The 12,751-nt window shown below is 44.8% G+C and overlaps 1 protein-coding gene across 15 annotated transcripts in view; it reads right to left on the bottom strand.

The window, feature by feature from the left end:
- The window catches only part of TRIM9 (tripartite motif containing 9), a 119,997-nt gene extending 107,617 nt beyond the window's left edge, over positions 1–12,380 (bottom strand). For 6 of the 15 annotated variants that reach the window (XM_086321540.1, XM_086321543.1, XM_086321542.1 and 3 more), the window contains exon 1: positions 10,230–11,222. In XM_086321540.1, the coding sequence (XP_086177666.1) occupies positions 10,230–11,051 (822 nt within the window). In that variant the 5' untranslated portion in view covers positions 11,052–11,222. Of the gene's footprint in view, positions 1–10,229 lie in introns of all 15 variants that reach the window. The other 9 variants (XM_086321541.1, XM_086321545.1, XM_086321547.1 and 6 more) reach the window with 5 other exon arrangements.
- Between the last annotated feature and the right edge of the window lie 371 nt (positions 12,381–12,751).

Below are 12,751 nucleotides of genomic sequence, written 5' to 3'. Positions count from 1 at the left end.
AAGAAATCTACTTCTTGTTTTATATCACTTTTGCCTATAAATTTTAAGATGATTGTTTTATTAGAAGAGGACAGTGAATCCCTGGCCGAGCTGATAGAACCTTACTGCCTATCTGTTGCTTGCTTGGTTCTGACAAGAAGACAGAGGTACCCAGCACACTTCCGAGGATCTGGTCTAAGGAATACTCAACATACATGTCTCTCCCTTCCCTCCACCCTGTATTTTCCTCATTAAATTTATTTTGTCACAGGAAAACTTAGGAGACAAATTACTTTTAATTTCTCACTAATTTTCATACATGAGAACTAAAAGATCTCAGTTATTTGTTATGTTCTTGAATTTATAAGACCGCAAATTGTGCTTTGCAGATCATATGTTTCCTGTGATTACCAGAAGGTAGGACAGCAGTTCCACACAGGAGCCTGGATTCAAACTCTGGCTTTGCCTTTTAAAATCGGAATGACTTTATAACCCTTTTGTGCAGGAAGATATGTGAATCCTGAAGATTAACTGAAAAAGTGGCTGGAAAGGGCATAGAACCGTAGCTGGCATGCAGTAGGTGCTCAGTATATTTTTAATAAAAGGTGTGAAATACAGGTTTTCAAATTTAATTCTTACTGTCAGGCTCATAGGAGAAACTTAAAATATTGGGATATATATTGTGTGTGTGTTAGTCACTCATTCGTGTCTGACTCTTTGCAATCCCGTGGACTGTACCCACTGGGCTCCTCTGTCCACGGAATTCTCCAGGCAAGAATACTGGAATGGGTAGCCATTCCCTTCTCCAGGGGGATCTTCCTAGCCAGGGGATAGAACCCAGGTCTCCTGCATTGCAGGCAGATTCTTTCCCATGTGAGCCACCAGGGAAGCCAATATATTTGCTAATCATTAATCTTCTGATTCTTTTTTTCCATCAAACAAACCTTCTAAAAACATCTTCTGAGCGTAGAAAATGGGGCAAGGCTGTGGAGGCGGGCTCCCAGGAGCTGGGCCTGCCAAGCTTAGTGGGGGTGAGGTGACGATCTAGTCTAAGAAAACGGTGGAGGGAGGCCTGGTGGACAGGGAGAGGGCTGGTGAGGAAGCTGGAAGGCCAGGAAGGTCAAAAAGGAAGAGGTAACTTAGGTAGGCAGACAGGACCATGGCTGGATCTGCAACATAAACCAGAAAAGTTCAAAAAATGGCGAAGTCAGAGTCAAACAGAAGTGAAATGAAATGACAACTTCGCTGGTGATGTCAAGTATATTCTGTGAATTTTGCTTGGGTTTTCTGGGTAACCTTACTCTGAGATAGTTCTTACTTTAAGACAGGGACCCAGTTTCAGGTTAGGATAAAACTGCTGTGAGAACACCTCAGTACAATGGTTTTTTTGCTTTGAGATGTCTTTTGGGATGAATTAGACATGCTGTTGACAAAACCTAGAGGGTCTCTGATAATCTGGGTTCACTGATGGTAGCCATTTTATACCAACTTCTCTTCCAAGATTAGAAATTGATCCTGAAGGTCAGTGTGGTAATATTAGAAAGCCTAGGATGTAACAGGCAATGTATTACTCTTTTGACACGTTGTTCTGCTCTGGTGTCACAAAAGTAGCATTAATTTTGACCTTTTACTATTGTCCTTTTTTTTTTTTTTTTTTTGCTTTGTAAAAGGACTCAAAACAATCTGTTTCTATTTATCACAATTTAATGAAAAACTCAATCAAGCCAGTCATTTGGCATCATGTATATAAAACCTAGCAGTAGTCAGAAGTAAATCAAAGCCGTAATTTTTAATTATATTACATTGGTATTACTCATGTTCAAAATCATCTTTCAGTTATTTATAATAGAAAGAGAAGCAACTTATAGTAAATATATGGACATAAATACTAAAAAATTTATATTAATTGCTTTACCTCTTTGTCTTTGACTTTAATATTTTAAAAATAAGATAAATGTAACTTTTAATATTTTATCAAAAGGTTTAACATAAGATTTAAGGATAGGCTGAGTAGGGACATTTATCCACAGGCTGGAGTTTTAGAGTAGTCTACTCTGCACACATAAGAAATGAAGAAAACCGACCTCCTTACTGACTTTTGGCTAGTCACTGCCTAGAATGGTGTTTCCCAAACTTGTGTTGAAGCAAAAAGAACTTCTACAACCTAAATGTCCATCAATAGATGAATGAATAAAGCAAATGAGATATATATGCATTTGTGTGTGTGTGTGTATATATATACACACATACACATATATGTCATCATCAACTCTGTTGCTCCGCGTTTAAAGCATCTCAAGCAATTAGTTCTGTAGTTAAAATGCAGAAGATCCAGGGAGAGCATACAATGGAATATTATTCAGTAACCTCAGATACAATTGTTTATATGTGATAAATCTCAGTTGCAAGTGGCAGAAAACCAATACAAATGAGCTAAAGCAGAAAGAAGGGGGAAGTTTGTTGATTGACAAAACTGGAAAGGCAGGAGTGGGTAGCTGGCCTTGGTTATGAAGGCCAGGGGTTCAAACAGTCTTTTCTGAATTCTCTGTTTCTTCCTGCTGTATCTCTGTGGGTTGCCTTACTTTCTTCTACTAATATAGGAGGAAGAGGAAGAGGCAGGGATACAGACAGCCCCTGTCTTTTCTTCTAGCTGCAACAAGTCAGAGGAAAGCAAGGCTTTTCTGTCCCTGATTCTATTATCTATATATGGTATCTATAAATCTCAGAAGAGGATTCTCACTGGATGGGCTATGTCATATGCTCATTCTTTGAATTATCAATTGGCCAGAGGGGTAGGGTGTGACGGCTTGCCAGGTCCATGTGACACGCTGTCCCATGTGGCCGGGTAAGGCAGAGCTGTGGATTGGCAGCCTCACAGAGTCACAAGGACTAGGCTGAGGCAAGAACTGATGGTGAGGAGAAGCACTTAACTAAGAAGAACACTACTGTTATGAGACCAAAATATAAAAATCACAAAACACTAAATTCCATGATTACCATAAGCTCTTCTTTTCTTCTAAACAGATGGAATTATTAAATGAAACTATACAGTTCCTTCGGGGAAGGCAATGGCACCCCACTCCAGTACTCTTGCCTGGAAAATCCCATGGATGGAGGAGCCTGGTGGGCTGCAGTCCATGCGGTCGCTGAGGGTCGGACATGACTGAGCGACTTCACTTTCACTTTTCACTTTCATGCATTGGAGAAGGAAATGGCAACCCACTCCAGTGTTCTTGCCTGGAGAATCCTAGGGACAGCAGAGCCTGGTGGGCTGCCATCTATGGGGTTGCACAGAGTCGGACATGACTGAAGTGACTTAGCAGCAGCAGCATACAGTTCCTTACACTCTCAACCCAACCACATACTTTAAAAGAGACACCTGAAGTGAATGCAAAATCATATTTTGGCACCTTTTACCATCCTCCTTCCACTCATGACCCCTCGGGGCCAGGACTAGGGTGAGGGGAGTGAGGCATTTTGCTCAGGTGTGGAATTGAAAGGGGTGCCAAAACCTCAGTAGTCAACATAAATAATATTTTAATGTGATATTTTTAAAAAATAAAAATGAATGCCAAAAAATCTATGATGAACAAAAGATCAAAATCTTAAAGACAGGATCAATACTACTGATTTTCCCTTTTGACTTAGGCTCCAATATGGCTCAGCACGGCACTGTCATTGATCAATGTTTTAAAATGTTGATATTCTGCTCATTGTGAATTTTTTTGCATTCATCTTTGTTTTTTAAGATACTGCCTTACAGGACTTTTCTGGTGGTCCAGTGGCTAAGGCTCTGTGCTCCCAATGCAGGGGGCCCAGATTCAATCCCTGGTCAGGGAACCAGATCACACATGTCGCAGAGAAGAGTTCGCAGGCTGCAACTAAAGATCCCCCATTCCACAACTAAGACCTGGTACAGCCAAGTAAATAATTGCCTTTTTTTTTTTTTTTTTAAAGAAACAAAGATATCACCTTATAATATTTTTATCCTGATTACTGAGTTTCTGGCACACCCTTATGTTTTTCACCCAAGGTGAGTGCCTTACTTGTCTCATTCACGTCTTCTGCACCCACCTCACCAAAGGGGTAGGCAGTCATCAGTAAACCCTTCACTCAAGCTGAGTCAATCACATTCTTTCTCTAAACTTGAAAATGTGGCCTAAGAGACACAAAGACACTGGTCTGATGAGAGTGGACACCTGAAGTGAAAATGATGCTGCATTGGAGCTGGAGGAGTCATGTTGGGCCTTGTGCAGGCCAAGGAAGCCCATTCAGGGACAGAAGAGGGCATGAGAGAATTAGGCATGTGCCATGTTGTATTATTTGTTCAAAATATTTTCTGCCATCTTCTACAAGGCCCTTCTCTGGCGCCTCTCTATTGGAAGAGTGTATTTCCTACAGCACGGATGTCGATCTTGGCCACATGGTTTGTTTTAGCCAATGGAATGTAAGCAGAAGTGACATGCCATGCCTGAATGGAAACTTTAAGCGTCATTGAATGGATCTGCTTTGCTCCCTTCTCTCTGCCATAAGGCTGGCATGTTCCAAACATATTTTTTCAGCCTAAGTTCAAGAAGTTGAACTCGAAGCTGTGCATCTGAAAAAAATGAGTCATATCACTTATCATTTTAGCTGTGTAACTGAAAAACAAAATACCTTTGTTTATACACAAATAAATTTTTGTCTAATGTTCTGCTCCTTGGGTTTAATTCAACTGACTATTCGATCAGGACCCATTAGGATCTGGCTCACTCTTTGAGATCATCTTTAAGAATAGTCTTTTTACTGCTGCTGCTGCTGCTAAGTCACTTCAGTCATGTCCAACTCTGTGCAACCCCATAGATGGCAGCCCACTAGGCTCCCCCGTCCCTGGGATTCTCCAGGCAAGAACACTGGAGTGGGTTGCCATTTCCTTCTCCAATGCATGAAAGTGAAAAGTGAAAGTGAAGTTGCTCAGTCGTGTCTCTTAGCGACCTCACGGATTGCAGCCCACCAGGCTCCTCCGTCCATGGGATTTTCTAGGTAAGAGTACTGGAGTGGGGTGCCATTGCCTTCTCCATCTTTACACTGCACCCTGTACTCTTTAAGGAGCAAGCAATGTATCCCAAGTTGGAGGATAGGATTTCTATGCAGTAATAGCTCAGAGCTTCCCTGGTGGCTCAGATGGTAAGGAATATTCCTGCAATGAGGGAGACCTGGCTTCAGTCCCTGGGTCAGGGAAGATCCCTTGGAGAAGGGAATGGCTACCCACTCCAGTATTCTTGCCTGGAGAATTACATGGACAGAGGAGCCTGGCGGGCTGCAGTCCATGGCGTCGCAAAGAATGGGACACAACTTGGTGACTAACACATATACACATACACAACAACAGTTGACTAATGAGATAATAACTTCTGTTTTATGCAAAAACTTTCTATTTTGGCAAAATAAAATTACTAAGTTACAAACATTATAATTATTTTTTCAAAATACTGTCATAAATATAGTTTCAGTTGCTTTACATTCTGTGGGTGGGAAGCACAGAGAGGTTATAGATTTGCCTAAAGTTACCAGCAGGTAAGCGGAAAAATCAGCTCTGGAAGCCAGAACTTCATCTAGCTCTTTCTGTTTTTGCCTCAGTACAATGAGAAACAATTTATTCCTCTGTAACATTCTCCTTAATACTTGTAAGAATGTTTAAGTTGCTCACAGAATGTTCTCATTATACATGAAGTAAATTTTAAAAAATTTAAGAACATGGACGTATGTTACCCGTTGCATTTACCATAGGAACATCTAGGTTATTCTGTGTTTACTGCTGATGTATATATCTAACTGAATACCACTTTGCTGCTGCTGCTACTGCTGCTGCTAAGTCACTTCAGTCGTGTCTGACTCTGTGCGACCCCATAGACGGCGCCCACCAGGCTCCCCTGTCCCTGGGATTCTCCAGGCAAGAACACTGGAGTGGGTTGCCATTTCCTTTTCCAATGCATGAAAGTGAAAAGCGAAAGTGAAGTCGCTCAGTCGTGTCCAACTCTTAGCGACCCCATGGACTGCAGCCCACCAGGCTCCTCCGTCCATGGGATTTTCCAGGTAAGAGTGCTGGAGTGGGGTGCCATTGCCTTTAGTTACATTAAATAACATATTTATCATGAAAATATTTGATGAGATGCCACCACACTACAAAGCAGGTATTTCTTTCCCAGAATGCCTTGAAGATGAATGCATAATAACTGATGGTTTATTTTAAAATGCTTAAATTACACATCTTTATTTAAGAAAAAGAAGCTAAGAGAGAAATAACATTTGAGACAAGACTGAGAATGAACAGTGATTAGGGTAGAAAGGAAAAGAAAATTCTTGCTCAATAGTAAAAACACGAAAGAATTTACAAATATATTACTGATTCATTGATTGATAAAATACATCAGAAATTCAAGAATAATGTTAAATTTAGAAATATGAATTGCTAAAATTACAAAGTAATAATAATGGTTCCAATTGCCTATATTAAAGTACCTACAAAATTTTGTTTTGTGTGCACAGCATTTCTTTATACCAACCTAAGTTAGATAAGGAATGGAGTAAGTACTGACACTAAATAAAAAATGTCACCAGATATTTTTCCTACAAGGACACTTCCTTTATTATTATTTTTCATGGATTTTGAAGACCATAGATATCTGAAAAGTAAATCAATTTAGTCAATTGACAACTAATGAGTTTCAACCAGTTGTTTTTAAAAGTACTTAAAAGATAAACTTCAGCCATTTTGTCTTGTTTCCTGAGGGAAACACTTATTCACACAGTTTTATCACTGGAAATGACTAAATATTAATGAAAACTTTCAGATCTAGTGATAACCTGTGTTGATAACTAACTGTCCAACTTTGGGAGAACTACTTAGTATAGTTCTTTGCTCGCCTATATTCTGAAGGACTTAGGAATTCTGGCTCATGAGTTTTTTGTGATGATGGAAGATAGACTATATGAGAAAATCGAATGTTAACACATTAACTATCTTATTAAGCAGACATGGTGAGGGAATAATGTTTGTTGTTCATCTAACAGTTGATAAATGAATGTTAAAATCTGTCATCCTCCTGCCTTATATTTTTTGGCAGTTTAATCACTGTGATATTGGCAGAAAAAGAACTGTATTTACTATTTTGAAGAAATATACAAAAGATCAGAGAAGAAAATATTTTTAAATGAACCAATATTCCCTTCCTAGTCTACTTATGTCATGTCTTAAGGGCTTTACATTATTCTTTTTTAGCAAACATCCAAATGTCAACTCTGTCTACACCACAGTGTCTACTCACAGCTTCCATTACTGATAAAACAAATGATTTAACATTTCTTTTTTTTTTTTATTTAAATCTATTTATTTTAATTGGAGGCTAATTACCTTACAATATTGTAGTGGTTTTGCCATACATTGACATAAATCTGCCACGGATGTATGTGTGTCCCCCATCTTGAACCCCCCTCCCACCTCCCTCCCCATCCCATCCCTCTGGGTCATCCCAGTGCACCAGCCCTGAGCACCCTGTCTCATGCATTGAACCTGGACTGGCGATCCATTTCACATATGATAATATACATGTTTCAATGCCATTCTCCCAAATCATCCCACCCTCACCCTCTCCCACAGAGTCCAAAAGACTGTTCTACACGTTTGTGTCTCTTTTGCTGTCTTGCATATAGGGTATCGTTACTATCTTTCTAAATTTCATATATATGCGTTAGTAAATTGTATTGGTGTTTTTCTATCTGGCTTACTTCACTCTGTATAATAGGCTCCAGTTTCATCCACCTCATTAGAACTGATTCAAATGTATTCTTTTTAATGGCTGAGTAATACTCCATTGTGTATATGTACCACCGCTTTCTTATCCATTCGTTTGCTGGTGGACATCTAGGTTGCTTCCATGTCCTGGCTATTATAAACAGTGCTGTGATGAACGTTGGGGTACATGTGTCTCTTTCAATTCTGGTTTTGATTTAACATTTCAAATCTACATGGGGCTTGATGGAGATTTAAAGGCTGCCTTTGGTCTTAATGGATAAAATATAGGTTCTCCTTCACAGAAAAATAATGCTGTAGTTTGACCATCCTAATTAGTGTATGCCTATAAGTCCTTTTTCCCAGACAGGGTGATTAATTTCTTAGCCCCAATGATATGGTAATTTGTAGGGCAATTCAACGTAGGCTATAGTTAGCAGTTTAGGAGTGAAATCATAATAGGAAGAAAAAATTGGCCATGAATTAAAGTTTTTAAAACTTTCAAAATTAAACATCATTTAAACAACTTAAATTGAAATGTTTAAAAAGTGGCGTGTGCCTGGAGTGGGGCGGAGCTCAAATTTGTGCTGAATTGTCTCCATCAGTACTAATACAGTTCAGTAGGCTATATGTGAGAACACAAATAACTGTAAATGTGGATCCCATTCAATCAATACTGAGTTGAGCTCCCTGACTGCTGAAAATGGTGATGCTTTATTTTTTCTTGCTTTAAATAAATTATCAATATTTCTCCCCTTAACCCGAGAGCCTTTCTCAAAGGCTAGCTTTTCTGGTCTCCAGGGAGTGCCAAGAAACCCTGAGTTGGGGGGCCGACAGCTGATGCCTGAAGACCATCTTTACTGCCCTGCCTCATTCTTGAGCTTGCAACTCAATGGTGTAAAGAAAACCTCCCTATAACAGTCCTGAACCTCTGCCTTGACCTTTGCACACCCGACTAAGTGGATTTTTTAAAAAAGTAAAAGTCAGATTCATGTACATCTCAAGAGTGGTTCCCTTCTTCCTAATCAGTGTGGGCAACATTATAAAGATCTCTTTCCCCCTGAAGCTTATTTGTGTGTGTGTGTTGGGGGAGCAATAGATAAACACAAAAGTAGCATGTTAATTAAAATATATAGCATGCCAGTTAGTGGTAAGTACTACTGGGAAAAATAAAGCAGAGAGGGAACTAAAGGAATCAGAAAGGTCTCACTGCAACGCTGAGATCTGAGTAATGATCTGAAGGAGGCAAGAGAATGAACTATTAAGATACAGGGTATTTGGTCTGGAGCTGAAGGAATATCAGATGCATAGGCCCTGGGGTCAGGGGGCCCTGGTGTTTGTGGAGGAACAGCAAGAGGGACAGCTGGCTCAAGCAGAGGAAGTGGGAGGAAATAAGGTCGGTGAGGCCAAAGGAAACAGGTCATGTGAGGTCCTGGCGGACCTTCCTAAGGAATAAGAAACGTGGGGGCAACGGAAGGACTTTGAACAGGGGACTGGCATGACCTAACACGTGGTTAAAGGCCCTGTTCTTGAGGCTAGCTTTGGCAGCGGTACCACCAAAAGACATCAGAAAGATAAATTTGGTAACAGGTGTTTCAAAGTTTGCACAGACAACTACTGATAAAGGAAAACGGTTGCATTCTGGACAAACGGGTGCGTAGGTGGTCAACAGGAGGGGTTACCCTGAGAAACTGGAAGATGCACCTGCCTAGTTTTCAGGCCGCGACCGCGCAGAAACCTCCAGTCCTGCTCCTCCAGCCCACGTCCTCTCCGCGAGGGTCAGGGCCTCAGCCTCTGGCCGTGTTGCCATGGCGAGTACAGGATTTTATTTTATTTTTCTTACTTCTTCCACCCTACTCCCCACTCACACACCTCCTGAGCGCAAAGCACCCGGATCCGCATCCTTCCAGCGCGGACGTTGGGTTTGGGCCAGCGCCTACTAATCAGTATTCCGCTCCCGGTGTGTTCCCCACCCCCGCCGCGACTCCAGGCGCCAGCCTATTCAGCAGCTCGGCACCCAGTGGTCCGCGCCACCCAACCGCCCCCACCTCCTCCCCGGGGATCACGGCCGGAGCCCCACACCGGCTCTGCCCTGGAGCGTCCCTGGCGGCCCTGAGAATAGCCGCGGGTCGGCCCAGTAACGCATCGCTTTCCCACTCGCTGGTGGCGGCCCAGAGTTGCACGTCTGCGGCGGGGAGGGGGCGCCCTGCGCCTGGCTCGCAGGCAGCGTGCTCCGGGAGACCCGCTCTACGCATCCCCGAAACAACTCTCTGGAGAGGTTCAACTCCCCTGTGAGCCGTTTAAGGTTCCCCTGCGCTTCCTGCAATGCACCAGACGGGGGAAGCAGATATTGGAGGCACCTGCATTGCGCCCCCGTTGGGATGCACTGTGCGCAAAAGAGGGGGGGGGGGTGTCATCTGCTGCAAAACTGGAGGATCGGAGGCGCGGGGAGTTAGGGGTGGGTTTTCTTAGGACTTACCTTGTGCAGTTTCCACATGGCCCCTAGAGCCTTGACTTCGTGGCTGGAGTGTTTGCCCTCCTCCAAGCACTGGTAGCACACGGGCATCTTGCACTGCACGCAGTACATGCTGTGGTTCTCCAGCTCGTGGTCTGTGCAAGTGGAAACCTTTCGTGGGCTTAGCCGCCGGCTCACGCGGCCCTGAGCCGGGGGTACCAGGCGATGCTTGGCCAGAGGACCCCGGGGCGGGTGGCAGCGCAGGCGGCACGGGTCACAGTAGAAGACATCGCACTGTTCACACATGACGGTGGCTTCCTTGGGTGCCTTCTCGCAGAGCTGGCATTTAAGGGCAGCCGCTTTGCTCTGCTGGTAGCGGTCAATTACCCCTTCCAGGACGCGGTTCTTGGGGAAGCCGCGGAGCCCCCGGTCATCCAAGATGAGGCTGCGGTGGCACTGGGGGCAGGTGATACAGGAGTTGCGGGGCACAGAGGCCAAGGCCGGTGACAGGTGGGTGGCCGGTGGCGGCATAGCCGGGGGGAACACACGGACGCCGTTGGGGGACTTCTGGCACGGTGTAGTAGGGGCGCTGGCGAACCCCCCGTAGGAGCCATAGCCGCTGTCCGCCTCGCTGTACAGGCTCATCTTGTCCAGATCCAGATAGTCATAATCAGAGACCCCGGAGCCCGAGGCCCGTCGGCTCTGGGGGGACTCTGACTCTGGGGTCTGTACCAGGATGTTGCGGGCGCACGCCTGACATATATTGTGAGAGCAGGGTAAGATGATCGGCTCGCGATAGAAGGAGCCGCACACTGGGCATTTTAACTCTTCTTCCATCTCTTCCATGGGGACCCGGCTGGGAGCGAAGCAGCTGCGGCTGCAACGGGCGCCTGAGCTGACGAGGTGGCCGGCTGGCCTGTCGTGTCCAGCACCTTGGCCAGCAGTGGCGGCGGTGGTTTTGGCAGTGGCGCCTTCCCGCGTCGCTTAGGCGCCGACTCCCTGCGAGGCGCTCTCTCTGTGAGCCACCGAACCTCGGAGCCCAGAGCCAGCCTGGGACCGCCCCCTCCTCGCCCCCTAGTCCCGCCCCAGCCTGTAAACAGCGGCCGATTGGACGGAGAGCGAGAGAGCGAAGCTCTCATTGGCCATATGCCCCATCCTTCTCCTCTCCTCTGCAGGTCACAGGGGGTTTGGTGGAGGATTCTGAGGATGAGGGGAGTCTTCATTCCCCGCTGCATGATATCGGGAGGCGGCCGGCATGCGGAGGCGAAGGGACCGGGAAGGAGGAATTGGGCGGGATGACTCATCCCTCGCCCCGCTTCCTTCCGACCTCCGGCTCAGTCTCCCGAGAACTGAGCGTGAGAAACCCCTCCTCGCAGCGAGGGGGCTGACAGAGGGGTTGATGCCTATCGCCGGCGTTTGCGTTTGGCTTTCAGCTATGGTCTCCGCGCCGACCTCCCCTCGGCGAGTGCTGCACCACAGAGGAGACGGCCCTTCTCCTTCCGCTGCTGGCGCCTCACCCAGACCTCGGTTTCTGTACCGCAGCGGGGACTTTCTCCCCAGCTCAGAAACCCGCGGAAGCCGGTCCCTGCACTCCAGCTTCCGGGGACCCGATGGTGCAGGCCGTGAACCCTGGCAGGAGTCAACTCTTTGTCTTCTTTCTGTCCCAGTTCCTGCTGTCTAAAAGGGGACTGACAATATCGATTTCCTAGTGTTGCAGTGTGACTTAAACTAGGGACTCACGTAAAGCTCAGTATACTAGTTAAAATCTATGCCCCCTTCATTTCACGCTTTCAGTACAAACTCGGCCCAGAGGCTTCTTACCGTGTGATGTGAAAGTGTCCTTATATCCCCACTTCAGTCCCCGTTCCCTCAAAGCTGTCTTCTCACCAGGCTGTCAGCACCTGGCTGAGATTCCTCAAGAGCAGCAGAATCTTTGGTTCAGTTGAGGCAGGATTGGGTTGCTTAATTCTGAGTGCCCACAGTTCAGTAAATGAATCACTGTGTCAATGCAGAGTCTCAAGTGTGTGACACCAAATAGCGTCTACCACAGCTTCCAGGATGGTGGGTTCTTCCTGTTTCTTCTAATGAAGTGCATGAGATGATGGTGATAGGGGGTGGGGGCAGGGTAGTTCTAGTGTCAGTCCTTAAGTATTAATCACTCTTCTCTCTCTCCCCAGTCATCGCTGGAGATAACTGGTCCTGTCCCTTGCTTGCAAAACTGCTGATTTGATGATGGAGGACAAAAAAATAAAAAATAAAAAAAATCCAAAAACACAACCAAATCCACCTTTAGGTTAAGTGACATGGTGATATTCTGAGGTAGTAACTTATTTTAAGTTGCACATGGCTGCCTTTTGCTGAATGATTCGTGAAGTAAATGACAAAATTTCTTTCCAAGTTTTAACAAATCTTCCAATTTTCCATCTTCCAAAAAGATCGCTTGATTGCAGCTCATTTAAACCACTCTACTGTGCCAGGGGTGGGGGTTGGGGGGTGGGGGGAAGAGGAGTTTTTATAATCCTGCTCATGGGGAAATAGTCCAATAA

Source organism: Bos grunniens, chromosome 10, assembly GCF_055505025.1.
Source record: "Bos grunniens cultivar Pamir isolate PY7600 chromosome 10, Bosgru_T2T1.0, whole genome shotgun sequence".
Lineage (NCBI taxonomy): Eukaryota > Metazoa > Chordata > Mammalia > Artiodactyla > Bovidae > Bos > Bos grunniens.
This window is presented reverse-complemented; position numbering and strand designations above follow the sequence as displayed.